This window comes from Actinia tenebrosa, unplaced genomic scaffold (assembly GCF_029948245.1).
Source record: "Actinia tenebrosa isolate PJP-AT-01 unplaced genomic scaffold, QUT_ActTen_1.0 PGA_scaffold1__47_contigs__length_23844297, whole genome shotgun sequence".
Lineage (NCBI taxonomy): Eukaryota > Metazoa > Cnidaria > Anthozoa > Actiniaria > Actiniidae > Actinia > Actinia tenebrosa.
The window spans coordinates 3,856,601-3,883,340 of NW_028292578.1; the positions used below are offsets into that span (position 1 = coordinate 3,856,601).

At 35.6% G+C, this 26,740-nt stretch overlaps 1 protein-coding gene across 1 annotated transcript; it reads left to right on the forward strand.

Moving 5' to 3' along the window:
* Positions 1-1,485: 1,485 nt before the first annotated feature.
* Positions 1,486-26,657, forward strand: LOC116294237 (ATP-binding cassette sub-family C member 4). The gene is made up of 7 exons (XM_089033324.1): positions 1,486-1,575; positions 14,354-14,930; positions 16,668-17,047; positions 18,653-20,013; positions 20,789-21,359; positions 24,360-24,496; positions 24,707-26,657. The coding sequence occupies exons 2-7, from the start codon at positions 14,409-14,411 to the stop codon at positions 25,624-25,626; spliced, it is 3,891 nt and encodes a 1,296-aa protein (XP_088889450.1). The 5' UTR covers positions 1,486-1,575; positions 14,354-14,408; the 3' UTR covers positions 25,627-26,657.
* Positions 26,658-26,740: the final 83 nt, after the last annotated feature.

The following is a 26,740-nucleotide window of genomic DNA, read 5'->3' on the forward strand; positions in this document are numbered from 1 at the left end:
ATAGTATTTAACAATTATTCGCTGAAGGCGAAGTGAATATCGGGGAATATTTACCGAGACGCGATTTGATCTTTATCGATGTTCTTTTACACCAATTAAGTTTAATGTTTAATTCGTCTATGAAGAATACATGGTAGTTTGATTTCCACTTTTTACTGATTTTGAAGGCATTTTTCTTGTCGGAAACTATAATTAACATTTTTCGCTCACATTGAAGTCACCACATCTCTGAACGATCAGGAATCTTATGCTAAAAATAGCTCAGCCTTGCGCGCGGAGCTAAAAATAGATTTTCAAAAAACTTAATTTCATGGTTACAGACCCATGTATGGGAGATGTGCTCTCTTACTTAATATTCTCTTTCGTGCAAATGATTGACCGCCGTGGCGCACACATAGATTCACATGTAAGCACGAGTTCTAGCAAAAGCAGAATAAAGAGAGTTCAGGAAACCATAGTTGAATTACATGATCAAACCAAACAATTTTCTTTCTATAAATCATTGAGTATATGACGTAACTATACAAACAAGACGCTAATTTAATATCACTTAATCACTTTTGTTATCAAGAAAGTGAAATTATAATTTATAGACTTTCACTAAAACGTTAAAAGTTTAGTGGTTTTTGCTGCATGCCTGCTCAGTCACAGGCTTACCCTATCAGACCGAAATACGTGCATTCCTTATGTTTGTTATTGTATTGACCTGATTTTTTTGGCGAATGCTATCTCTCAAGACAATAGATTTTGCGACCTAATAGTTTTCCGAATTAAGTTGCATATATTTTCATTATTTTCGAATGTTTTAATGAAAGAAGTTGTAAGTGCTCTAATTAACAATTAGACTACGATGACGAGTTTTCTATGAGTCTATACGACGGCGACGTCAGCCGGAAAAGTAAAAACAGTATGAAACTGCAATGGAACAGTATGGAAGGCAATGGAATGGAATGGAATGGAATATATTTCGTTTTTTCTTTCTTTTTCCTTTTTGTCCCTCCCCCCCCCCCCCCTTCAATTTTGGTTTCTCATTTCTTTTCATGTTTATATTCTTCATCCTTTTATTTTCTCTTTAAATCTTCATTAGTCGACTACTCTTTGAAGTTTCTGTCTTTGTCAATCAATAATTGGATGTCTTGAAGGCCTTGATAGTTTAACGGCTTCGGTCATGCATCGAGTTCAAGTATGGGAGTATTGAAAGTTAAGATCCTTACACGCTATAATTGAAAAATATCATGAAAGAAATTTCAAATGAAAATGGTTAACTACGCCAACTTTTCACCATGATTTTTGTAACTATGAGAATAATAATAGGAATAGAGATAGAATTGGTTATAAAATATGGATTAGGAAAGACAAGGATATGAATAATGGGATTTACGAAAGGTACGTTGGCGTGCCGCCGCCCTCTTCATTCTACTGACTTGAAATAATTTGGTAGCTCTCTGCGCTCCATGACGACAGTAAAACTTAGGCTTAGGAGTTTGTCAGCAAAAGGCCGTGTGTACGGAGTGGTCTTGGCGAAGGGTTAAGAAGATCAAGGCAACTTTCTTGGTTTCTAATATGGGCTAAAAGGTAATTTGGAGGTCCTTCACCAAACTGTAAATTTAATTGGACAAAATGTTCGCTTTGTATTCTATCTTCATTAAGATATTTAACTCCAAATGGTTTTCGTAGTGGAAACGTATCTACACAGGTACAACGATCTACGGATATATTGAAACGGATTTGCGATTAAACCAGCCTAACGACCAAGAAATGATAATAAATGATATGATTCCATACAATATGATGACCATCTTATTGATAACCGGTTTGTTGCGTATTTTCTTAGCCTTCCTGGCAGGATCAACTCGCTTTAGATTCGAGCGTAAACATTTAATCCATAAATTGTTAGTATTACATCTTTATTTTACTTTTTCATAATTTCCTTTTTCTTAGATGCACCAAAGCGGGCTGACACCTAAGCTTTGTTGCCTTTTAAGTACATGTTTTCATATATATTTCATACTATTTACAATATTAGTGGCGATGTGTGATATACGATCACGAGCCGAAGGCGATGAATAATTTCGATCACTTCACCGATGAATCTCCTTTGTTTTGAACATGTTCGAAATTATAATGCTATTGTGCGGCTTCTTTCCTGCGACATTGGCTAAAAACAACTTGCTAAATGCACAGCATTCGCTTTAAAATTTCGGCTATTAAACTTTTGTAAAAAAACGTTTTTACACCTGTTGTTACGTATAGAAATACCGAAAGATAACAACACAATTTTTTATTCAAGCTTATATTTATATTTATATTTACTCTATTTACGATGGAACCCCTTTCCGAAATCGATATGTCGAAAGAAAGCTCAGAGGAGAATGAAGCCAAAAGAAAGGCAAAAAGTAAAAGAGTTTTTTCGGAAGAGGAAAAACTCTGGAGGCGTGAAAAAGAAAGGCAAAGACGAAAGAATCTCACCAAAGAAAAGCGGCAAGCAGAGAGAGAGAGAAAACGCAAATCCAGGCGGGACTTCGATTATGAACAAGGAGAACTTGATCGTGAAAGAAAATGGAATATGAGGCAAAACTTGACGGATGAACAAAGAGAAAATGAACGTGAAAGACAAAGGAATTCTTGAGGCAAAACTTCACGGATGAACAAAGAGAAAATGAGCGTGAAAGACAGAGGAATTTGAAAGAAAACTACTAGATAAGGCGAATCTCAGATGCACAGAAAAAATCGCTTTAGGGCAAGTTATAGACTTAATACTTTTATATATTCAAAGATGGATTAAGAAGTGTTCTCCAAGAATTCAGGTGTGTGTTGTTTAGCAAACAATCGTATATATATTTTTTTGGCAAGCATTTTTTCTCGACGAATCGACAAATCAAAGACTTTCCCTCAAAACTTTTAATATTTCTGTAGATAAGCTTAATTTATTTTAATGCTGGAGGAAATATAACATGAAGAGCATATTACAACAAATATTCGTCCTTTGTTTAGCTTTGTAAATCATTAACAATTCGGTTGTTTTTAACCAACTATCATATGTTTTTCGTTCAAGAAAAATTCAGCATTGCTTGCCTCCTATCGCGGGTCCCATCGGCAAAACAAAACTGAAGACTTTCATTCAATAATTTTATATCTTTCTACAGATAATTTATTTATGTATTGAATGAAATGTAAAATTACACCAAACATTCAACTGTTTATTAAGTTGTTCGAGCTAGCCATGATTATACAAATGAGCTTATAAATTTGTGTTGTTTAGAGATGATATTGTATAAAGACCTTGTCTTTCACTTTATAACCAAGCTAAAAAATGTTCAAAAACATTTACAGATGCCAATTTACTGACAAAGAAATTAGTCATTTTGTATTTTGCATTATTTTCTTTGTCTCAGTTGTTCGTGTCAAGTTTAATACTGAATGTAAACTTTGCTTTTCGAAAACTTTTGTCGTTCGTGATTTTCATATCTTTCTCACACATGAAAACAGACATGAAAACTGGTAAAATCGAATCTCAAAATTTAGTAAGCTTAGTTTTCAAGCTTAAGTAGTTAAGTAGTTAATTCTCATATGAAAGGAATAAAATTATTTCAATGAAGTAATTAAGAAAACTTTTTCCTTTTAACTGATGACACATTTGGTTTTAAATGTTCAGGGCCTTCATTTCTCAAGTTTAGTTAGTTGATGATCTCCAGGCAATTTTCTCTCTGATGCTACCAAAGCATTTGTTATTTTTTTATTTTCATTGCGGTAAAAATACATTTAATATAAAAACATCAAAATTCTTATGGTTTTAGAAAACATCGTTATGTGAAAGACGCAAGTAAGCTTTAGTTTTTTCTCACCTTTATTACATCCATTTTGAAATCACAAGCAAATCCTGCAATCTGATTGGTTCCCTGCAGCAGTGATTTCAGCATAAATCGCACGATTTTGAGCTCTAAATTGCACGATTTTGCACATCAACTGATATGAACCAATCACAAGAGAGACATGTCATTTTCTAGCCAATTATATCAAGGAATCCATCTGAGTGTTGGGCTCAACGCTTCTTGCGAAAAAAACAGCCACGGCTCAAAAAAATTTTCTAAAGAACGATTTTACCGTCAAAAGTCGTAAAACAAAAACTGAAAAAGCCATAAAAAGGACTTAAAAAGGCCAACTGATCACTTAAAATTGTCAAAAGCATCTTTGTAAAGTAACTGCTTAAGTAAGTTGAAGATATTACAGCGAAAAGCAGTGGGGGAAAATGCAATCGGCATCTTTTGAATGTGACTTCTTGGCGATTGATCGTGGAAAGTGGTTTCCTTTCAATCTGTAAAGCATAACAACACATCGAAAATACAGTCATTAAAAGAAGTTTTTCTTAAGAAGAAGATTTTTGCTGCCTTTAGGACAACCGAAGGACTAAACAACCTTTGAATTTTGCTGTTTTCTCGGCACAAGTGTGATCTTAACATGTTGAACAGAAATCGTAAAAACACAAGCAGTGAGCATTGGCTGTATGGACAACAGCCAGTTCATTACAACCCTTTTGGGCAGGATTGTTTTGCTATTTAATGTAAGTAAACGATTCTTAATACATGTAATGCCTTTTGGTCCTATATAAATTCATTTTAGTTTTGGATTGAAAGTGTTGGTTTTCAAAATGAGAATCATTGCTCGATCAGTATAAACAAGTTCTCTTGACAGCATGTTTGAATCGACTGCTTTTAGATTGTAAGTCATATCGGTTTAACTGGAAAAAACGTCTTTTTCAAAAAAGATTTCAAAATGGATATAATAAAGTGGTAATTGAACTTCGTGTCGTGCAATTTTGGTCTGAAATCAAACTTGCAATTACAAATCGCACTCCCGCTACGCGGTCGTGCGATTTTGTAATCGCGCGTTTGATTTCAGACCAAATTGCACTCCACTCAGTTCAATTACCATTATTAACCAGTTTTCAAGTCTGTTTTATAGTCCTGATTTGTCCTAAAAGAATCGGGAATCTCCAAAATTTCGATTTCAATGAAAGACATCCAAGGTAAATTTCACTAAACCTGATATTTTGTTGGATTGTCTGTAGTTATCTTTCGTTTTTTTAAAGTAAAATTAAAAAGGAATTCAAAGCTTAAAAATGTAGGCCATGAAAAAACTTTGTCGAAGAATCTTCAAAGAACAAAAATAGCCCGTGGGGTGGCTGGTGGTGAGTTGTGTTCAAAATTCCTAAGTGGGATGGTATATCGCGCATAAAAAACAATTAGTGCATTTTGATTCGATTTCAATGCATGGTTTTTATTATGGGATACGTTATCTTCATCTCGAATGAAAATAATTAAAGATTTTTTTTCCCGATCTTAATTTTACCTTTCAGATTCATTCAAATTGGGCTCCCTGGCTCCCTAATTTCGTATCGGGAATTCTGCTTTTAGGCAGTGCCTAAGTATATATATTATTCCAAAAGTTTGGGAATATGTAATTAGAGGCATTGTGCCCTATAATAACAAAGCCCCTATACTATACACTCATTTGAGCATTTGATTTTCTTTCATGATTTATTATGAATCAGAGAAGCCTAATTGCTTTAGCATAAACCTACTAGCTAATAATATAGTATTGAAAACAAAGAATGACACTTAAAACATAACTGAAAACTTAACTGAAAAACAACTATTTGAATCAAAAAATGAGAACGAGCTGAGTAGTGTAATTGTTTTTTCATAAACCTACTAGCCAATATATCCAGCTGTCCGAAAGACTACGCGCGAAAAGGATTGTTGGTAGAAATACGTTTAGCTAACCAAAACAAAAATTATTACTTTAGTTAATACAATAACATATAACTAGTGCGAGTAGAAATTCCTGGCCCGCCCCCCATTCAAGCTTTCGGCATGAAAAACGTTTTTTTCTTTTTCATAAAAATATTCGACTAGAAATAAATATGTTTTGCTAATCAAACCAAATATCATTTTTCTAGCTAATAAAATAATATAAAACTCGTGCGAGTACTTTTTTACATCAATGACGCAGTAGAAATTGCTGGCGGCCTGTCCATTTATAATCTTTTGTTTACGTAACTAATTCGAGTTGTATCAAAAAACAAAAATCGCACTTTAAGTTTCTAATTTAGCTCCAGTTTCTAATTATATTATCTGCTAAGAATACTACCAAATTAAGTTCAAAGTAAGTTGGATTAAGGCACTCTTACCACGAAAACCACATATGTTCAATCTCTTTCAACTCTTCCGTGTTCCGATCTTCCAGATCTCGACGTGCATTTTCTCCTCGTGTTTCGATATAGGTCTCATATTCGTAACACTAAATTCCAATCATACCTAACTCACCAAAAACAAATGTACTGTGCCCATAGGCCCAGCACAAAAATAAGATCGGGGAAAAAATCTTCAATTATTTTTTATTCGAGATAAAGATAATTTCTCTTATACTAAAAACCATGCAGCGAAATCGAATCGAAATGCACTACACTGTTTTTTGTTTGGGAATTTTGTACACAACTCACCACCACCCCCAGGGGCTAGTTTTGTTCTTTGAAGATTCTTCGATAACGTTTTTCAAGGCCGAAAGTTTTTGGGCTTTGATTGAATGTCTTTTACTTAAAAAAAAAACGAAAGATAACTACAGATAATCCAATACAATATTAAGTTTAGTGAAATTTACCTCGGATGTCTTTCATTGAAATCGAAAATCTGGAGATTTAGGACAAATCAAGACCAAAAAACAGACTTGAAAACTGGTTAAGGTGAGCAAAAAATAAGGTTTACTTAATTAGGTCTTTTACAGTTTTCCAAAAGCAAAGCTTACATTCATTTAAACTTGACAAGAACAACTAAGACAAAATAGAAAATAATGCAAAGGGCAATGCAAAATACAAAATGACTAATTTTTTTGTCAGTTAATTGGCGTTTGTAAATGTTTTTGAATATTTTCTAGCTTTTGAAAGTGATAGTCTAGGACTTTATACAATAACATCTCTCAAACACACAATTTTTTAAAATTTAAAAAATTTTTAAAGCCCATTTTTATAACCATACTTGATCGAACAGCTTAATAAACAGTTAAATATTTGGTAAAAATTTACATTTCATTCAATGATTGAATAAATTATCTGCAGAAAGATATAAAATTATTGAATGAAAGTCTTCATTGTTTTGCCGATGGGACCCAGCGATAGGAGGCGAACAAAGCTGCATTTTTCTTGAACGAAAAACATACGATACTTGGTTAAAAACAATCGAACTGTTAAAGATTTAGAAAGTTAAATAAAGGACGAATATTTGTTGTCGTAATATGCTCTCCGTTTTATATTTCCTCCAACATTAAAATAAATTAAGCTTATCTATAGAAATATAAAAAGTTTTGAGAGAAAGTCTTTGATTTGTTGATTCGTCGAGAAAAATGCTTGTCAAAAAAAAAATATATATATATATATATATATATATATATACGATTGTTTGCTAACAAACACGCACCTGATTTGAAGAACACTTTTTGATCCATCTTTGACTACATAAAAGTATTTTTGTGCTGGGCCTTATGGGCACATTACATTTGTTTTTGGTGAGTTAGGTATGATCGGAATTTAGTGTTACGAATATGAGACCTATATCGAGGATGCCATTGGTGGACCTCGTTATGATTGACATTGGTGAAACACGAGGTGAAAATGCACGTCGAGATCTGGAAGATCGGGAAACGGAAGAGTTGAAAGAGATTGAACATATGTGGTTTTCGTGGTAAGAGTGCCTTAATCCAACTTACTTTGAACTTAATTTGGTAGTATTCTAAGCAGATAATTAGAAACTGGAGCTAAATTAGAAACTTAAAGTGCGATTTTTGTTTTTTGATACAACTCGAATTAGTTACGTAAACAAAAGATTATAAATGGACAGGCCGCCAGCAATTTCTACTGCGTCATTGATGTAAAAAAGTACTCGCACGAGTTTTATATTATTTTATTAGCTAGAAAAATGATATTTGGTTTGATTAGCAAAACATATTTATTTCTAGTCGAATATTTTTATGAAAAAGAAAAAAACGTTTTTCATGCCGAAAGCTTGAATGGGGGGCGGGCCAGGAATTATATGTTATTGTATTAACTAAAGTAATGATTTTTGTTTTGGTTAGATAAACGTATTTCTACCAACAATCCTTTTCGCGCGTAGTCTTTCGGACAGCTGGATATATTAGCTAGTAGGTTTATGAAAAAACAATTACACTACTCAGCTCGTTCTCATTTTTTGATTCAAATAGTTGTTTTTCAGTTAAGTTTTCAGTTAAGTTTTAAGTGTCATTCTTTGTTTTCAATACTATATTATTAGCTAGTAGGTTTATGCTAAAGCAATTAGGCTTCTCTGATTCATAATAAATCATGAAAGAAAATCAAATGCTCAAATGAGTGTATAGTATAGGGGCTTTGTTATTATAGGGCACAATGCCTCTAATTACATATTCCCAAACGTTTGGAATAATATATATACTTAGGCACTGCCTAAAAGCAGAATTCCCGATACAAAATTAGGGAGCCAGGGAGCCCAGTTTGAATGAATCTGAAAGGTAAAATTAAGATCGGGAAAAAAAATCTTTAATTATTTTCATTCGAGATGAAGATAACGTATCCCATAATAAAAACCATGCATTGAAATCGAATCAAAATGCACTAATTGTTTTTTATGCGCGATATACCATCCCACTTAGGAATTTTGAACACAACTCACCACCAGCCACCCCACGGGCTATTTTTGTTCTTTGAAGATTCTTCGACAAAGTTTTTTCATGCCCTACATTTTTAAGCTTTGAATTCCTTTTTAATTTTACTTTAAAAAAACGAAAGATAACTACAGACAATCCAACAAAATATCAGGTTTAGTGAAATTTACCTTGGATGTCTTTCATTGAAATCGAAATTTTGGAGATTCCCGATTCTTTTAGGACAAATCAGGACTATAAAACAGACTTGAAAACTGGTTAAGGTGAGAAAAAACTAAAGCTTACTTGCGTCTTTCACATAACGATGTTTTCTAAAACCATAAGAATTTTGATGTTTTTATATTAAATGTATTTTTACCGCAATGAAAATAAAAAAATAACAAATGCTTTGGTAGCATCAGAGAGAAAATTGCCTGGAGATCATCAACTAACTAAACTTGAGAAATGAAGGCCCTGAACATTTAAAACCAAATGTGTCATCAGTTAAAAGGAAAAAGTTTTCTTAATTACTTCATTGAAATAATTTTATTCCTTTCATATGAGAATTAACTACTTAACTACTTAAGCTTGAAAACTAAGCTTACTAAATTTTGAGATTCGATTTTACCAGTTTTCATGTCTGTTTTCATGTGTGAGAAAGATATGAAAATCACGAACGACAAAAGTTTTCGAAAAGCAAAGTTTACATTCAGTATTAAACTTGACACGAACAACTGAGACAAAGAAAATAATGCAAAATACAAAATGACTAATTTCTTTGTCAGTAAATTGGCATCTGTAAATGTTTTTGAACATTTTTTAGCTTGGTTATAAAGTGAAAGACAAGGTCTTTATACAATATCATCTCTAAACAACACAAATTTATAAGCTCATTTGTATAATCATGGCTAGCTCGAACAACTTAATAAACAGTTGAATGTTTGGTGTAATTTTACATTTCATTCAATACATAAATAAATTATCTGTAGAAAGATATAAAATTATTGAATGAAAGTCTTCAGTTTTGTTTTGCCGATGGGACCCGCGATAGGAGGCAAGCAATGCTGAATTTTTCTTGAACGAAAAACATATGATAGTTGGTTAAAAACAACCGAATTGTTAATGATTTACAAAGCTAAACAAAGGACGAATATTTGTTGTAATATGCTCTTCATGTTATATTTCCTCCAGCATTAAAATAAATTAAGCTTATCTACAGAAATATTAAAAGTTTTGAGGGAAAGTCTTTGATTTGTCGATTCGTCGAGAAAAAATGCTTGTCAAAAAATAATAATATACGATTGTTTGCTAAACAACACACACCTGAATTCTTAGAGAACACTTCTTAATCCATCTTTGAATACATGAAAGTTTTTTTAATTGTCTTTGGTCTATAACTTGCCCTAAAGCGATTTTTTCTGTGCATTTGAGATTCGCCTTAGCTAGTAGTTTTCCTTCAAATTCCTTTGTCTTTCACGCAATTTTTCTTTTTTTTCATCCGTGAAGTTTTGCCTCAAGAATTCCTTTGTCTTTCACGTTCATTTTCTCTTTGTTCATCCGTCAAGTTTTGCCTCATATTCCATTTTCTTTCACTATCATGTTCTCCTTGTTCATAATCGAAGTCCCGTCTGTATTTGCGTTTTCTCTCTCTCTCTGCTTGCCGCTTTTCTTTGGTGAGATTCCGTCTTCTTTGCCTTTCTTTTTCACGCCTCCAGAGTTTTTCCTCTTCCGAAAAACTCTATTACTTTTTGCCTTTCTTTTGGCTTCATTCTCCTCTGAGCTTTCTTTCAACCTATTGATTTCGGAAAGGGGTTCCATCGTAAATAGCGTAAATATAAATATAAATATAAATATAAGCTTGAATAAAAAATTGTGTTGTTATCTTTCGGTATTTCTATACGTAATAACAGGTGTAAAAACGATTTTTTACAAAAGTTTAATAGCCGAATTTACCTTTATGTGTACCCGGATGTTGCAACGCGTCGACATTCCCGCCAAAAAAAAAAAAGATAATCTAACCAGCCAATCAGGATTCTTGCGTACACGGACGGACGTACGGACGGAAGTGACGTCAGCCAAGCCATGAAAAATCAATTCGATGGTTTACCATTTCTTCTTAAGTATGGGGCACCGCTCCGCTCGGGAGTTCCGCTAAAAAAATTGAGTTGTTTTATTTATACAAAGTAAACTTCTCAATTCCAATTCGATCTTGGGCTTTCAGGGCTCCATTAAACTAGCTTTTCTAAACTGGATGCTCCTCGATAAATATCGATTCCGTTTGTTTTTTCGAGTCTTTTATATAAATTAGTTCTCAACCCAAAACTATCAACGATTTCACTATTAGCTTAGTTAGCAAGGCTCTAGAATATCGCGCCAGACGTGCCCAGTTCGAGTCACCGGACTTTAGTTACGAATTACACCGAATGTTAGGAAAATAATTAGGTAAGTATACGTAGGTAAATAAAAAAGTAAGACAGGTAAAAAAGGAGAAGGCAGTGGAGAATAAAAGGGAAAAAGAGAGTGAAGTGTAGTGGAAAGAATGGGGAAATACTTTTATGCTGACATCCAATGACCATGAATAGACCATTTCGCAGATCCCGCGGCTTAACCTCGAGGCTGAGTTTGAGTAACGGGATCCGTGAAATGACCTATTTGGATATCTCATCCAAACCCATGGGTTAAGGTATTAGGATACGAAAAATGACGAATTGCTCGAAAAAAAATATTTTTTTTTAATTTCGTAATTTTAAACTTTTATCTTTAATATGCTAGTGAAACTTCTTGCAATTTTTGATTGGAAAAGCCAAAATTTTGGGAAAAATTGAAATCGTGACTTTATCAAGACCGGAAATGTACCGTCGCGTAATATATGCACATCTGTCATGCTCCTTTTTCATTGTAAAAAGATCCTACATTGCGATCGTCCAGAACACCAGATAGTTTGACAAGTGATGACAAAATGGAAGGCTGAAGGTGTTTTGGCCAACACCATCGTGGCTCCCTGCAGCTTCCGGCTCCAAACAAAGAAGTGTGTTTTTCTCGAGTTTTTTTTTTTTTTTTTGCCGCTAAAGCCTCGATTTCAAAAAACTAAAAGTCCCTTGGATTTCATTCGATTTTTTAAAAATTTGGTGAGTTTATAGAGTAGCTCATGATACAAAAAAAAAAAATGTCTCCGAATTTTGAAATTTCTTTACAAAGTTATGACGCTTTTTACTCTAAACAACACTCCAAAAGCGATCGCTGAACTTTGATCAAAAATAGCGAGAGATAGAAAACAGATATAAAAAATCTGTGACACACTTTTGGAGCTTATTATCTCCTGAGTATTTTAAGCCATTTTTCCCAAACATAGCTTAAAATGTACGTGTCCGTTAAGGTTTTCACTTAGGCATAGTCAAATTTCGCTTCGAGGACAATAATGTGAACAACAATAAAAAAATCGTATTTTGAAAATTTTTTCATAAACTATATTTACTCAGCTTTCAGAAAATGTATATTTCGTTTGTGTTATACTATAAATCTAGCGCGTTATTTAAGTTTGCGCGCATAGTGGTCGTAAACGTATCCTAATACCTTAAGGCCCCGTCCACACGTATCCCGAAATTTTTGTGTCCGCATATTATTTTTTACGGATACGAAAATGTTTGCGTCCACACGCAGCGTATTCGAATCGTTTTCACCGTCCACACGTATCCGTTTTCGTAAAATTTGCGGATACGGACAAAAAAATTTGCGGACTCGTGTGGACGCAACCCGTTGAATATTTTACATATTTTCGTCTAGCTTTCTTTTGTATTTTTTTTCATCTAGGTTATTAATAAGTATTAGTTATCAATTGACACGGTTTTCTTTGTTATTCATAAGGCTTTATTTTATTACAACCCTCATAAACAATGGACAAACTTAAAGCCCGGGGAGGGAATTGAAATGCAGCAGGGAAGAGCGGGGCTGATATGAATTAATCTGATTGGCTCATTATGAATCGAAGGTCAATATATAGTTATAAACCTGGTTTATAACTATATATTGACCTTGAATTTATAATGAGCCAATCAGATTAATTCATATCAGCCCCGCTCTTCCCTGCTGCCTGACGAGTAAACTATCTGGGGAATAATACTATTCTACAGAACTTATCTAATTAATGTTTACATTCAAAAAAACTATAGAGATATGTTTTCTAAACATTACATTATCAAATCGTTGCTAGTGCTCATAGTTTATGTGTTAAAGTTTACAACACAGTTTTTAAAATAATAATTCTTACAAACTGGGTTTTGCTTATCCTTTTCACTACATTTCTTCTTGTTTTCCTGCGATGTAGATCAGCATGGGAAACAACGGCAATGTCCCGCTTCGGTTCTTGTATCTCTAACTCATTATTTTTCTCTCCGATGTTGGCTTCTACTTCCAAACAATTTGCATTATCAAACAAAAAATCATGCAACTGCAAATTGAAAATTGGGCTCGAATGCTGAGAAAAGGTATTCGGCGTTATAAAAACTGCCTCTTCGTCACTACTCTCCAACTCCATTGCTATACAGCCACATGTGATTACGAAACCCTAAAATCTATGGTTTTCTATTATCATCTGCACTTTTGTTTAATTAGCATCATAGATTTCCAGAACATTAAAACTATGTGCCACATTACCTCTGTAGGGACTAGAGGGCATTAGTAAATCCCTTTATAATCAACTCACATTGTTCATGCTCTATAGACAACAAGGGAAATATAAAAACAAAGCGGAAAATGTTTACCCTTTTGTATACATTCTAAACTTCCAACTGAACCACGAATATTTTTTAAAATTCTTTTTATTTTCATTATCTTAAAAGTCTAACATCAGAATATTATAGAAAACCTTCTTAATTGATAACTAAAATAGTTAGTTACCTCGAACGTCTGCAATAAGCCATATACATCCCTCGGGCCTGCGGCCCTCGGGATGTATATGGCTTATTACCTCCGTTCTCGGTAACTAACTCTTACATAACAGGATTTCTCGTTCAATTTGGGATAATTTGCACTCGTGAGTTTTTCAAAGAGCTGAAATTGCACTCTACCTACGGTCTTCGAAAAACACACTCGTGTGCAGTTAATCCCAAATTGAGCTCGAAATAAACCGTGTTATTACCTATGCAAATACTTCAAGTTGTCATTCAACCTATTCAAAGCCATGTTTACATTTCGATTATTGGCATCTTGTCAGTTAATTCGCACTTATTTTAGAGTTTTGTCTGTTCTTACCATTTAAGTTCTTCTTGAATACATGTGAATGAGTTGTAGTCCGGAGTTATTTTGTTCGTCTAGGAAATCCCCTTGCAATCGTTCACTTGTAGTCAGTTGTTCAGTCTTAAGATTGCACATAAAAATTTCAGTGAGATCTGAAGGCCGCTTTTTTGTTAAAATTGCCATAGTTACGTTCTAAGTTTTTTATTTATCTGTACCGTCCAAAACCTCCATTCCTTTTTTTGATAGTCTTGTAGTTTCTACTATTTTACCCTCCAGAAGCAAAAATATTGCCAAAAATTGTTATTTTGTACCGAAACGCCTACTTCGGAATATCAGACTTTAGTAAAAGTTTAGTGTCATAAGTTTCGTGTTTTATCAGAGGTTCCAAAACACGGAAAACTAAACGAATATTGCTTTGCTTACCGTTTAGATCAGCTTGCAAACAAAGATCAAAGAAAAGGAATTCCTTGTACTCCATCGTCGTAATGTCTCCATCTCAGAAGTCACAAGAATCTGAATATGTTGAGCCTGGTTTTCTTCATCGTCTATTTCTTACTTGGTGGCTTGGTCTTCTCAAGTTGGTGGCTCAAAGACCGCTCAACCAAGAAGATCTTTATTCACTGCCAGATGAATATAAGGCAGAAAACCTGGTTCCACGACTTGAAGAAACTTGGTCACAAGAACTAAACGACGCAAACAGAGAGGGTAGACTGCCCAAACTATGGAAAGCTCTTCTTCGTGCCTTGCCAATAAAAAACTATTTAAAATCGGCGACCTTGGCACTGGCAAACGTGTTCGCGTCGTATGCGTCAATATTCTTTCTTTGGCTGTTTTTTGAATATCGGCAAGGCGAATCGCATATGGAGAAGTGGCATCTTCCTGTTATTGTATTAGGTATTGGTATTTGCAGCTATCTCAGGGCGTTTACCCTCAACCATAGTATATATGTTTCCTTAAACATTGGCATGCAGCTAAAGGTAGCTGTTATGGGGATCGTTTATAAAACGGTAAGCAAAGAATGAAAAAAAAAAAAAAAAAAAAAAGGAAAATGCTAAAACTTAATATACCAATCCCAGCTTCAAGTTGAGTGACCATCAAAAAATGCAGAACTTCCCAATGAAATATAGAATATTTGACAGACAAGCTCGAATTGAGACGGATTATTTAGTGTATATTGAGTATTTGCTATACCATTAGAATGTATTTATTCTTATACAGACATTAACAATTTTCAGCAATGTCAGCAATCGGTGTTTGTTCCATTATATATCAAAAACGCATTTTTTAATAGCCGGACCGACGCAGTATTAACAGTAACTAGGAACGTGGAACAATGAATTTGGGATTGGTGTATTCTGCCCAGCCCATTCTAAGTTGCTTGTTTCTTTTGAAGAATTTCAGAAAATCTATTTTTATTCCAAGTCCTGCATAAAAAATCGTCAGGATATCAATAAAATTTGATGGTTTTGATGTCAAAAGAGTACAGCATGCAAAAATCTACTCACCCCCCCCCTCCCCCACCCCCATGCAAATAAACAACCTTGTCAAAATGAACATTTTGAACTATATATTAGTAGGGTGGCCGAAGTCATTCAAACAGTTTTTAAATCAACTTTTCTTCTAAGCGTAGTTTGAAAGAAAACAAATTTTGTACGATATTTTACACTCCTTTAAAACGGAAAGTGGAAAAGATGTAGCTTTTAATTTCCCTTACCCTTGCACCACATCGTCAAAAAATAATTAGCGTAATAAAAAAAAGTCGTAAAAGAGTAGATAATGAACTTTGAAAGTGAACCCGTTGCATTCAGAAGCCACACGTGGATATACCGTCAAAAAAGTGCTGTTTTTGCCGTCAATCAAATGCTATGAGCCAATCACGCGCGGCAATTCCTAGCCGATAAAACGGGTTTATATTGGCGATCCGTCTCCCGATTAAGGTATCGAATATCAGGGTACCCCTAGCGACCATTGTGCATTCAACTCTTAATAGCACAAAACCTTTTAATCGAAACCTCAACAAAGTATACATTTTCTGAAAGCTGAATAAATGTAGAAACTATTCCTTTTTTTTTTTTTTTTTTTGCTTTTTGTAAAATAAATTTATCCTTTTAAGCTGGAGCAAATTATTTAAATATTCACCGTGTCACCTTCGCGGAGTTTGATGACAGCCGGTAATGATCGGAAACCACTTGCTTATTACCTTTCCGAGATCACAAGACATCACTTGTCAAAAGTTAGTGTGTCTCCGATTTTTGATTAGTTGCCCCGTTGCTTTTTTATACGCTCTTAAAGTTATGGCGCTGCTATATCACCGGTATGCAAGCCAAAATCCACGATAACTTTGGAAATAAGCAAAAAATAAAAAATCGGAGACATACTTTTGAAGAAGAACTATCCAAGATGACTTTATCAAAATTTCAGTTAAATCAGTCAAATTCCCTTTGACATCGGAGTCAAAATGTACGGTTAACTGAACGCAAAATCACTTCCGAGAAAAACGCAAAAATGTTTCTCAGTGAGCGGAAGCGCCTTTGTTGACACAAACCGTATTTTTTTATTACTCGCTATTAAATAACTATCAAATTTTTTTGGGTGAAAAATCGAAGATTATTACATATTTTATCGCAAAATGTGAAAATGTAAAAATCGATACTATTGAGCAATTTTGGGGTACCCTGATACCTTAAACATATATAGGAGATACGCGATACATAAATATATGTAACTGTAATTTATATTTCCAGATACTTTCAATGACAGACAGTGGTATAAAAAGAGCTACCTCAGGGACGATCATGAACCTAATATCGAATGATGCACAACGGATGGAAGAGCTAATATCGAAATGTTTCTTGTGTGCCAGTGGCTTTTTGTCAATTCTAACTGGATTTCTTCTATTGTGGGCACTAGTTGGTTGGCAGTCTTTATCAGGAACATTGGTTTTAGTTCTATTTGTACTCGTTCAAACTGGTTTACTAAATGCTTATGGAAAATTACGCTACAAGCAAAAACAAGCAACTGACCATCGTCTAGTAGCAGTCAAGGACGTCATCTCAGGAATACGAGCTGTCAAGATGCATGCATTGGAATGGAAGTTCAGCGATAGAATCATGTCTATAAGAAGGTAAAAATGGAATTGTTGTTGATAGCAGTGACTTTTGAAGAGCTGGGTGGAAACCAAATGAGTCCTCAGTTTATTCATTGTATCTTAACAAGTGAATATGAACTCATGAGCACTCTTCAGTGATGCTTGAATGCATGAATACCAGAGTTCCTTCTCTTAGTTCATTTTCTCTTGATGTTAATAGATCGATAAAATGTAAAACAAAAGAAATTCGGTTTATAAATATAAGCCCAAACCCCGTGTCTGCTAAGGCAAATACCTTTCCAGAAGTCCATGACTAGAAGTCGGGTCCATCTTTCGTTATTCAAAACGACCTGTGTGTTTCTGGAGTGAGCTATTTTTAGCTATGCCAAATATGGACATCTTAACCGGAAGCGCGAGCAAGCAAAATATTGTGAACTCTTCCTGGGGTGAGATTTCGCACAGCAGAATAAGATTATAAAATATATACTATATGATGTATGGCAAAATAATGAGACATGACAAGGATGCGGAGCTAGAGAAATAAAACTAAAATGAATGTCCATGAGACGCATGCTAAACGAGAACTTCATTGAATTGCTTCCTGTACGTGCCAAAAGTCATGCACATTTGAGTCGACCAGATCCCAAGTTTCTAGTTTTTTTTTGTTTTTGCTTTGGAAGAAGAGTTTAAAGTATTTATACCACTTTGGCTGAAGCTGGAGCCTTTGGTCCGTCCCAAACTCAAAGCAAATACTACATCGAAACAAAACTGCTGTGCTTAAAAAAGAAGAAGAAGAAGAAGAAGAAGAAGAAGAAAAAGAAGGAAAAAAACCCACTCGTCAATCGTTAAAACTTCGGTTTTGAGACTTCAAGAATCACAACCAAGATGAAAAATGCAACTCTAATAAATAAAATCTAGAAAATACTTTAAATTACTCTGATACTCTACAGGAACGAACGAGAAGCTAGACGTTAGGTTTGCATTTCCACGAGTTTTGCAGTTTTGTATCACGCGCTAAATTTACAGAACCGGATATTATATTCTTGTTCGAGGGGGCATGGTAATTAAATAGATTCTAGCGCATGCTCAAAAAAGAAGCGACAAGTGTTTCGGCAGTCTCCTTCCCTTCTTATCCGTTGAGGAGGTAAAAGACTAGAGAGGTAATAGACTGCGCTCGCAGGGTATGTCGTGGTGGACTATTTCAAATCTCTGAAATGACTTTATTTAATTTGAAAAACCTAATCTTTGAAAAGTTTTTTTTTCATACTGTAAAACAATTCCATGCAGAAATATTTTGATAACGAAGATAACAAGCACAATTAATTTTGTTTTGCTTTTACCGGCTATAAAACATTTCAGACGCCACCATAATACAAGATGGACAATTCTAGTAATTATGGAATTCTACTTTCCAGTTTTAAGGTCCCACAACCACCTTTCCACCCCCCCCCCCCACCCTCCCCCCCCCCCCTTCCTTCCGCCAAGTGGACTCTATTTCCTCCAGGTTGTTCATAAGCCTTCCTCCTATCCACAGAATATAATTGTTTAAGGCTATAAGTCCATCCAAAAATCTTGTAATTGAGTATTGATAAGCAAAGGACTTAACCGGAAATTTACATGGGCCTTTGTCTTTTTTTACAGAAAAGAAATTAATCTTCTTCGTCTTCTTGGTGCATTCTCTGCCCTCCCAGGTTCACAGATCTTCACACTGCCGCTGTTAGCAACGCTTGTATCTATTGCAACTTTGATCTACTCCAGTGTTCATACCAATATCGTCAACGCCTTCACTGTACTTTTACTGTATAATATGTTAGGAATGGATGTTGCCTTTTCGTGTAACTATGATTTAATAGAACTGGTACATAGCTTTACATCCATAAAGAGAATCCAAGAATTTCTTATGATCTTGAGCGATTCGTGGGACCACCAAACTATGGAAGATAATAAAAGGTTGTTGTCCAAGGCAAGCGTAATGAAGTGTCTCCATAACTTTTTCAGTGAGAGCATAGCTCAAAAGCAGTCCAGTACAAGCGCTAAATATTCTTTGTTAACCAATGATCAGAGATATAATAGCAAGGTAGAGGCGCCAAATGATGCCATTGAAGGTATTGCACCAAATGTCACAGTTAAGAAGATGTCAGCAGGCTGGTTTGAAGATTACGAACAGTGTACCTTGCACGATATTTCCTTTAGTACAGAAACAAACCAGTTGCTAATGGTTACAGGACCTGTGGGGAGTGGCAAGTCCACGTTATTAATGGCTATCTTAAGAGAGATTCCTATCAAGTCGGGAAATATCTCTACTCACGGAAAAATCGCTTATGTCAGTCAATATCCCTGGATATTTACTGGCACAGTACGCGATAATATACTCTTTGGACAAAAGTTTGATAAACACAGATATCAAAGAGCCTTAGATGTGTGTGACCTTAATGAAGATATCGGCCGTTTTCCCAACGGAGACATGAGTTTGACTGGGCAGCGAGGCGTCACTTTGAGTGGTGGCCAACGTGTACGTGTTAGTTTAGCACGAGCAGTCTACTCTAATGCTGATGTTTATTTGCTTGATGATCCACTGAGCGCTTTAGATGTCAAGGTCGGTAAATACATCCTGGATGAATGTATCTGTAATCATCTGTCAAGTCGGATACGAATTCTAGTGACGCATCAACTTCAACATCTCTACCGAGCTAACAAGATCTTGTTGATGAAAGAAGGTCGTTTAATGGCTCAGGGTTCGCATAAACAGCTTATCAGTGAGGGTTTGATTGGAGATGATGTGGAATATGATACAAAATCAGAAAACTTGAAAGAAAATGCAGAGGATGAGGTAAACGTGAAGTGCAAGACAATCCTAGAAAACTCTTGTAGAGATATTGAAGAGGAAGATGAAGATAGACAACTGGGAACAGTAACGTGGCAGGTTTATTGGAAGTATCTGAGGTCAGGACTACATCCTGTGCTGTTAACGTGCTTTGCATTGTTTTATCTGGCAGTCCAAGGTAAATAATTTATTCTGTCTTAATTTTTTTTTTGCAAAAATTATATATAGAAATATATATCATAAGTTTTCTAGCTGCAAAGTGTAACTAAAATATACTGTCGCCTATATATCCTTAATGCAAATTATTGATTGCTTACATCTGAGGAAACCCACTCACGCTCGGCTGAACGTTTATAAGGGATTTTTGCCGTTCTCTTGCAAAACAATATGTTGTCCCCAAGTCTGCTTTAAATGTATGTCTATCATTAGTGAATGAAAGATCAAATAATGGCAAAGGTTTTTATTGTTGCAAGGTCTTAGAAAGAAAATTATACACAAATATCATAAAAGTGGCTTTCTTTTAATAGGGGAAGTAGCGCCCCGATTAGTGTCCCCAGAATTTCAATTGCCGTATTTTACTATGACGTCACATCAAAACAATATATTGTTTAAACGCAAAGAATCATGGTCGTCGGAAGGGGTCAAATCAACGCAAATTCACCGAAAGTTGTTCTAAAACCCGTATCAATCCACGAAGAGAAGTAGAATAGCCAGTGAACGCTCAGAATATTTTTTAGTACATATTAACACATATAATATCTGATAACCAGGCCATCGCTAGGAGCAAATTTTGTTGAATTTTCTATTTGATTTGGCGATTCTATCCCCCACATAAACAAGCGGTGACATCATAGTGAAATAGGGCAATTCAATTTGAAGAATAGCCGTGGTAAGCCAGTGGCCGACTTACTTGTTATTATTAAAACTTATCATGACTTTTCTTTTCTTTCTAGGAAGCATACTGGCTCCGCAGTTGTGGCTTTCCCGAATAGTCAAATTACCAAAACATCAACAGAAGGGCTTTGAAGCTCTTGGAATGCTCGCTATACTTGTTACTGTTGCTTTTGTCTTGTGTTATTTAAGAGAGCTGTGGTTCTACAACATCTTAGTCAATGCTTCCAAGAACCTTCATGACAAGATGACTCTGGCAGTTTTGAAGGCTCCTGTCTTGTTCTTCGATACAAACCCTCTAGGACGAATAATCAATCGTTTCTCGAAAGACATTGGTTACATGGATAATTTGATGCCTGAAAAATTTTTATTTTCAACCGCGTTGTGTACAACTGCTGCTGGTGTGGTGGTGCTGTCGTTGATCACCAACATTTGGATTATTTTTGCTGTTGTTCCATTGTGTTGTTTATTATTCTGCATCTGCTATTATTACCTGAGAGTAATTCGTGACTTGAAGAGAATGGAATCAATACAATGCAGCCCAATCTACGCCCATGCTGCTGAAACTATCGCAGGGCTAGCAGTCGTTCGAACATCACACATGCAAGAGAACTTTCTGGAAATAATGTTCAGGTAATTAATTCCTATTAACATTTAGCGTTATAAGGATTTGAGTAAACTTCGAAAAACTGAGGTAGCTTGGGAGTGAAAGGCACAAAGCCACTTCGCAACACCTCATCATAAAGTATAAAATAGTCGGAACACATGAATAGTTACATGATCGGTAAAGCCAACGGTACCATTGTTTTGGTTCACCATCATTTTTGCAAGCTGCACCATAGCTAATGGAGCGGAATGGTTTGGAAACTCCATAGAACAAAGCTATCGTTTTGCGTTTGATGTTGAACAAAAATATAGGACAATAGATTTCGCAACCATTGCGCTTCATTAACTATGGCTGCTAATTTTGTTTTGCGCTGCCGTCAATCAAACCTAATCATTCGGTACCCTCCATATTTTTTGACTGGCGGTAGCGAAAAAATAAAAATTTCAGCGTGCAGTTTCCAGACCAGAAGTCGCATGTTTATGTAAATTGAGTAATGTAAAACTTATTAAGCTCATATGTAAGCGATTACTTTTTCGCGGTGAAGAAGCCAGTCGTTTCTTTCGTTGACGTTCAGCAGTTCTAGGTTCTTCCGATCTTGCAGTATTTTTATATTTCATAATATTGCATGTCTACTTAACTTGAATTTGAAATGCATTAAGCTGTGGACAGAAGAGATGGCAGTACCATTACATTAAGGTGATCGGAACGTCAGTCAATGTGAATATGGCCGGCTTGCTTCAAACACTTCAAATGCCGAAAAGTGACTGGCAAAATAACTATGTTCAGTGAGTTGTAATATTCTAAAGTTTCCAATTCATTCCTGGTGGAGAGATTTTGAGTTGTTTTTTTTTTTTTTTTTTGTTTTTTTTTTGTTTTTAACAGAAAAGACAGGAACACGTGGTGCTTTTAGCCTTGTTGTGAAAAAAGTTTGCAGTACGAAAGTTTCCTTCTTAAAGCTTATGCTGAGTTTTTTTAGGTCTTCTTTCGATGCTTTTCTTGTTTTGCATTCAAATGCATGTTTTACGAAAGACAGGCCTCACTTTCGGTAACAAGTATTTCGATAAACTTTAAACTAAAGCTAAATTCCTTATTTAAAAGATAAACTAAAACCTCTCTTTCTGAGCGACTCAAACATACATGATTTTTGGCACTTGCAAGAAGTTCCCGTTATACATGCGTTTCTCAATTTTTGGAGTTATGGGTGAAAGATGGTAATATGATTTAAAGGGACTCTGAGGTGCCAGACACATCATAGTTTAAAATGTACATCAAACCTTGTTGATTTTGAAAATCGAAATGAAAATTTCATGAAATGCGTTTTTTGGGGTGATATCGTCCGTCAAAGTTGCGAAATAACTTAAGCTGGGCTCCCTGTGGAATAACACGGATTTGATGGCTTGGGATGCCTGGGCTGTGATGACGTCAGATAGTGGAACATGTTGGGTAGCTGGAGTTGAATCAGCCAAATTTCGCTATGGAAGTATGGCTGTTCTTTATCAATTTGAGCCGGAAATTGCTTGAGGAGAAGAATATAATACACCCGATGAAAGTGTGAGCGAGGAAAGTGAGCTAGAAGAAGTGGCGAACGAGGAAAGGCTTCAAGGAATCGATGTGGTGTACGTGTCAGCAGCTTCATCTTCACTTCCATCTTCTTTAAAGCCATTATCTTCCTCATACATTCAGGGAAGGTAGATCTTATCTTAGATACCACGCATGCTGAGATTACTCTTCTGATCTTTTTACTAAGATAACCATGCACTCACCATGTAATTTGGCAATATAAACTAGCACAGCGTAGAGGGCTGAAAAAGCATTTCAGCGAAATGAATATGCATTAAACGCATATTAAATAGAAAATATCGAAAAAAGCTCACTTATTTGGAATATAAGAACGTAATAGAAAATACAGAAAAAACTCACTTATTTGTAATATTTGTTCAATTTGGAATGAGCCTTCTCTGTCATGAAGAGAAACTATTAAACGCAGTCCTGAGCACATATCTCGATTCAGACACAATACTCGTGATGCATGTTATGTCTAAAAATTACGTTGAGTTTAACATCAGAAAATATTGAAATCTTGCTTGATATAAAATGTTTCATTTACTTAACAATATTTTACCTAATAAGCTCATTTAACAACATAAACACATATCAGCTAGCTGGTTCCATCACGACACATTTCTGACTTTAATCGATACCTTGAAGCCTTTTTTTTCGTTCACCACTTCTTCTAGCTCACTTTCCTTGCTCACACTTTCATCGGGTGTATTATATTCTGATCTCCTCAAGCAATTTCCGGCTCAAATTGATAAAGAACAGCCATACTTCCATAGCGAAATTTGGCTGATTCAACTCCAGCTACCCAACATGTTCCACTATCTGACGTCATCACAGCCCAGGCATCCCAAGCCATCAAATCCGTGATATTCCACAGGGAGCCCAGCTTAAGTTATTTCGCAACTTTGACGGACGATATCACCCCAAAAAACGCATTTCATGAAATTTTCATTTCGATTTTCAAAATCAACAAGGTTTGATGTACATTTTAAGCTATGATGTGTCTGGCACCTCAGAGTCCCTTTAAGTACGGGTGTTTCTACTAACGAATTTTCGAGAATAAGTTCTGAGTTCCGGGTGTTGGGTTTGGTTACTGAGGGAATGGAAACCCCTAAGCCAGAATGTTACTCCCTTTTATGTAGACATAGGGTCTAGCTGTACAACGCGATTCGATTTTTTCCCATAACTCACTATTCACTTTATTGGGAGGCATTTTCGCTTGCCAATCATAGAATACTATTGGCATTCTTGTTTTATTTAAGTGTAAGCTGGGGGGCAAGGGAATCTCCGCCCCTGTATTGTTATTATAAGCTCACAGTATGGTATCGTTACGAGTATTAATTAAGGACCGACGAGCTTGGTTATCAGTCCGATTTAAGAAGGCAATTGTTTTGTTTTTTTTTGTTTTTGTTTTCCTGTTTTTTCCTTCGTTCAATAAAACGTTTATAAAATGTTTTAAATTGTAGGCTTCAAGACGAATACTCTAAAATTCTTTATGTGACCATAGCAGCTAAACTGTGGTTTAATATCAACACCGACTTGTTGTTTGCAACACTTCTTACTGCGATTGCTGGAATCGTCTGGGCCACTAACATGGACAAAGGTAAGAGTCAGTAACATATATATGTCATACTCAGGTAGATGAAGGGCTTTTCACATATAATGTGAATTTTTAATCCAAATTAAAAATTAAATGCGAACAGTTTCGTTTTAATTCAACTTTCAGCGAGAGCACACCATTCCAATTACAACCGGCTCCCTCACTATCATGCAATCCTTATGTACTGACGGGCTTTCACATTTTTATCATTAGCTTTGGCTGCAATGTTGCTTAGTCTAGCACTTGGCCTTGAGTCCTCGGTTGCATATGCGCTCATGCAGATTCCTGAGATAGAAAACCAAATGACGTCAGTTGAGAGAGTCTTGAGCTACACCAACTTACCTGAAGAACCAGGATACAACAGGAACGCACAGCCACCTGAGGACTGGCCTACGAACGGGGCTCTGAGTTTACGCAATGTCTCTTTAATCTACTTTGAAGGCGGGCCTCGTGTTCTTAAAGATATCAGCCTCGATGTGAAACCTGCTGACAAAGTAGGCATTGCAGGACGAACAGGAGCGGGCAAGTCGTCCCTCGTGGCATCGTTGTTTCGTATGCCGGATCCTGAAGGTGGGGTGTATATTGACGGCGTTGATCTTGGCACCATTCAAGTACAGGCTGCTCGACGTTCCATGGCTGTCATTACACAAGATCCTGTTTTGTTTATCGGAAGCCTCAGGCAAAACTTGGATCCATTTGACAGCCTGACAGATTTGCAACTGTGGACCGCTCTCGATGAGGTCCAACTAAAGCAAAAAGTGCAAAGTCTAGATGGCCAGTTGGAATACCCAATAGGAGAAGGAGGGTCAGGTCTCAGCGCTGGAGAAAGACAACTCCTATGTCTTGCTCGGGCGCTACTACAGAAGTGTCAAATACTTGTACTGGATGAGGCCACGGCTAATATTGACTATCAAACAGACCAAATGATACAGCAAACCATACGAAACAAGTTTACTAAGTGTACTGTGCTGACTATTGCTCATCGAATCAACACCATTGTAGATTATGACACGGTTGTCGTCCTTGAAGACGGTCAGGTCGTTGAACACAATGATCCCCGGGTACTGACAGTAAAGCAGAACAGTATATTTGCTAAGTTTCTATCAAACAGTCTTGTTGCCGATGATATGTGAACATAAGAAGTGTAGCAACAATGTTTTATTACCGGTAGTGTATATTTCACTATAATTACTATTTATTGCTCAGGCCCGCATTGTTTTCTTTTATGCACTTACTAACCATGTTACAGACCATCATCATCCATAAAGGACACTTCATTAATACTAATATTGCTTTCTACTCAAATTAATATCTATAATGCTTTCAGCAATGTCAGCACACACATTATTAATTTTTCAAAAACGTATGAATGATTAATGAGCATTTTAACCAATTAGAGCGACCAACATGTCACGTGAATAGACCGTTAAAACCAATGAAGGTCTCTTCATTAGTATTCATCTTATAAAGCATACTAATAAGACTTTATATAAAGTCTCATCCTTATCAATATTCTTTATATATAAAGTCTTATCGTCATTAGTAATCTTTATGTAAAAAAATACGACGACCTTATCATGGGGGAGCATCCACGTTTAGATGAAGACTTAGAGCCTCACCATCTAGTGCCCCTGTCCTGAGTTGGGCATGTTGTCTTCAACTTGTGGAAGCCCTTTTTGCACCCTACCCCATGGCAGTGACGTACAAACTTCACTGCGCATGACAATGCAGTACAAACGACTATCAAAAGTATAATAGTAAAGGCTCGCGAAGTATCTCCCTCGTTTGTGTATTATACCTAAGTTTTTGAAGTCGCTCAATAAACTCGCAGAACGTGGTTTATCAGGTCTGAAACCACTCGGCTACGCCTTGTGATTCTAAACCAAATAAAACACTACTGCTCGTTTATTAAACAGTACATAATATTACGTTGAGTAGACAGCAATATTATAAGTAATGCTAAAATAGCCGACCACAGCATTAACAATAATAATAAAAATAACTTGTCGTATGATTTTGCGCTCAGCAATAATCCATGATATATTACAGAGAGAAAACAATAGGCTGGGACATTGAATAGTTAGAATATATATAAATTAGTATATAGTTATTAATCAATCATGTTTTAAAAGGTGTGTTTTGAGTGTTTTCTTAAATAAATCTAGAGAGGTTAAGTGTGTAATGTATTTTGGAAGGTCATTGATCACTTGATGAATCCGGCTTTTTGAAATTAGCTTATGTTCAGAT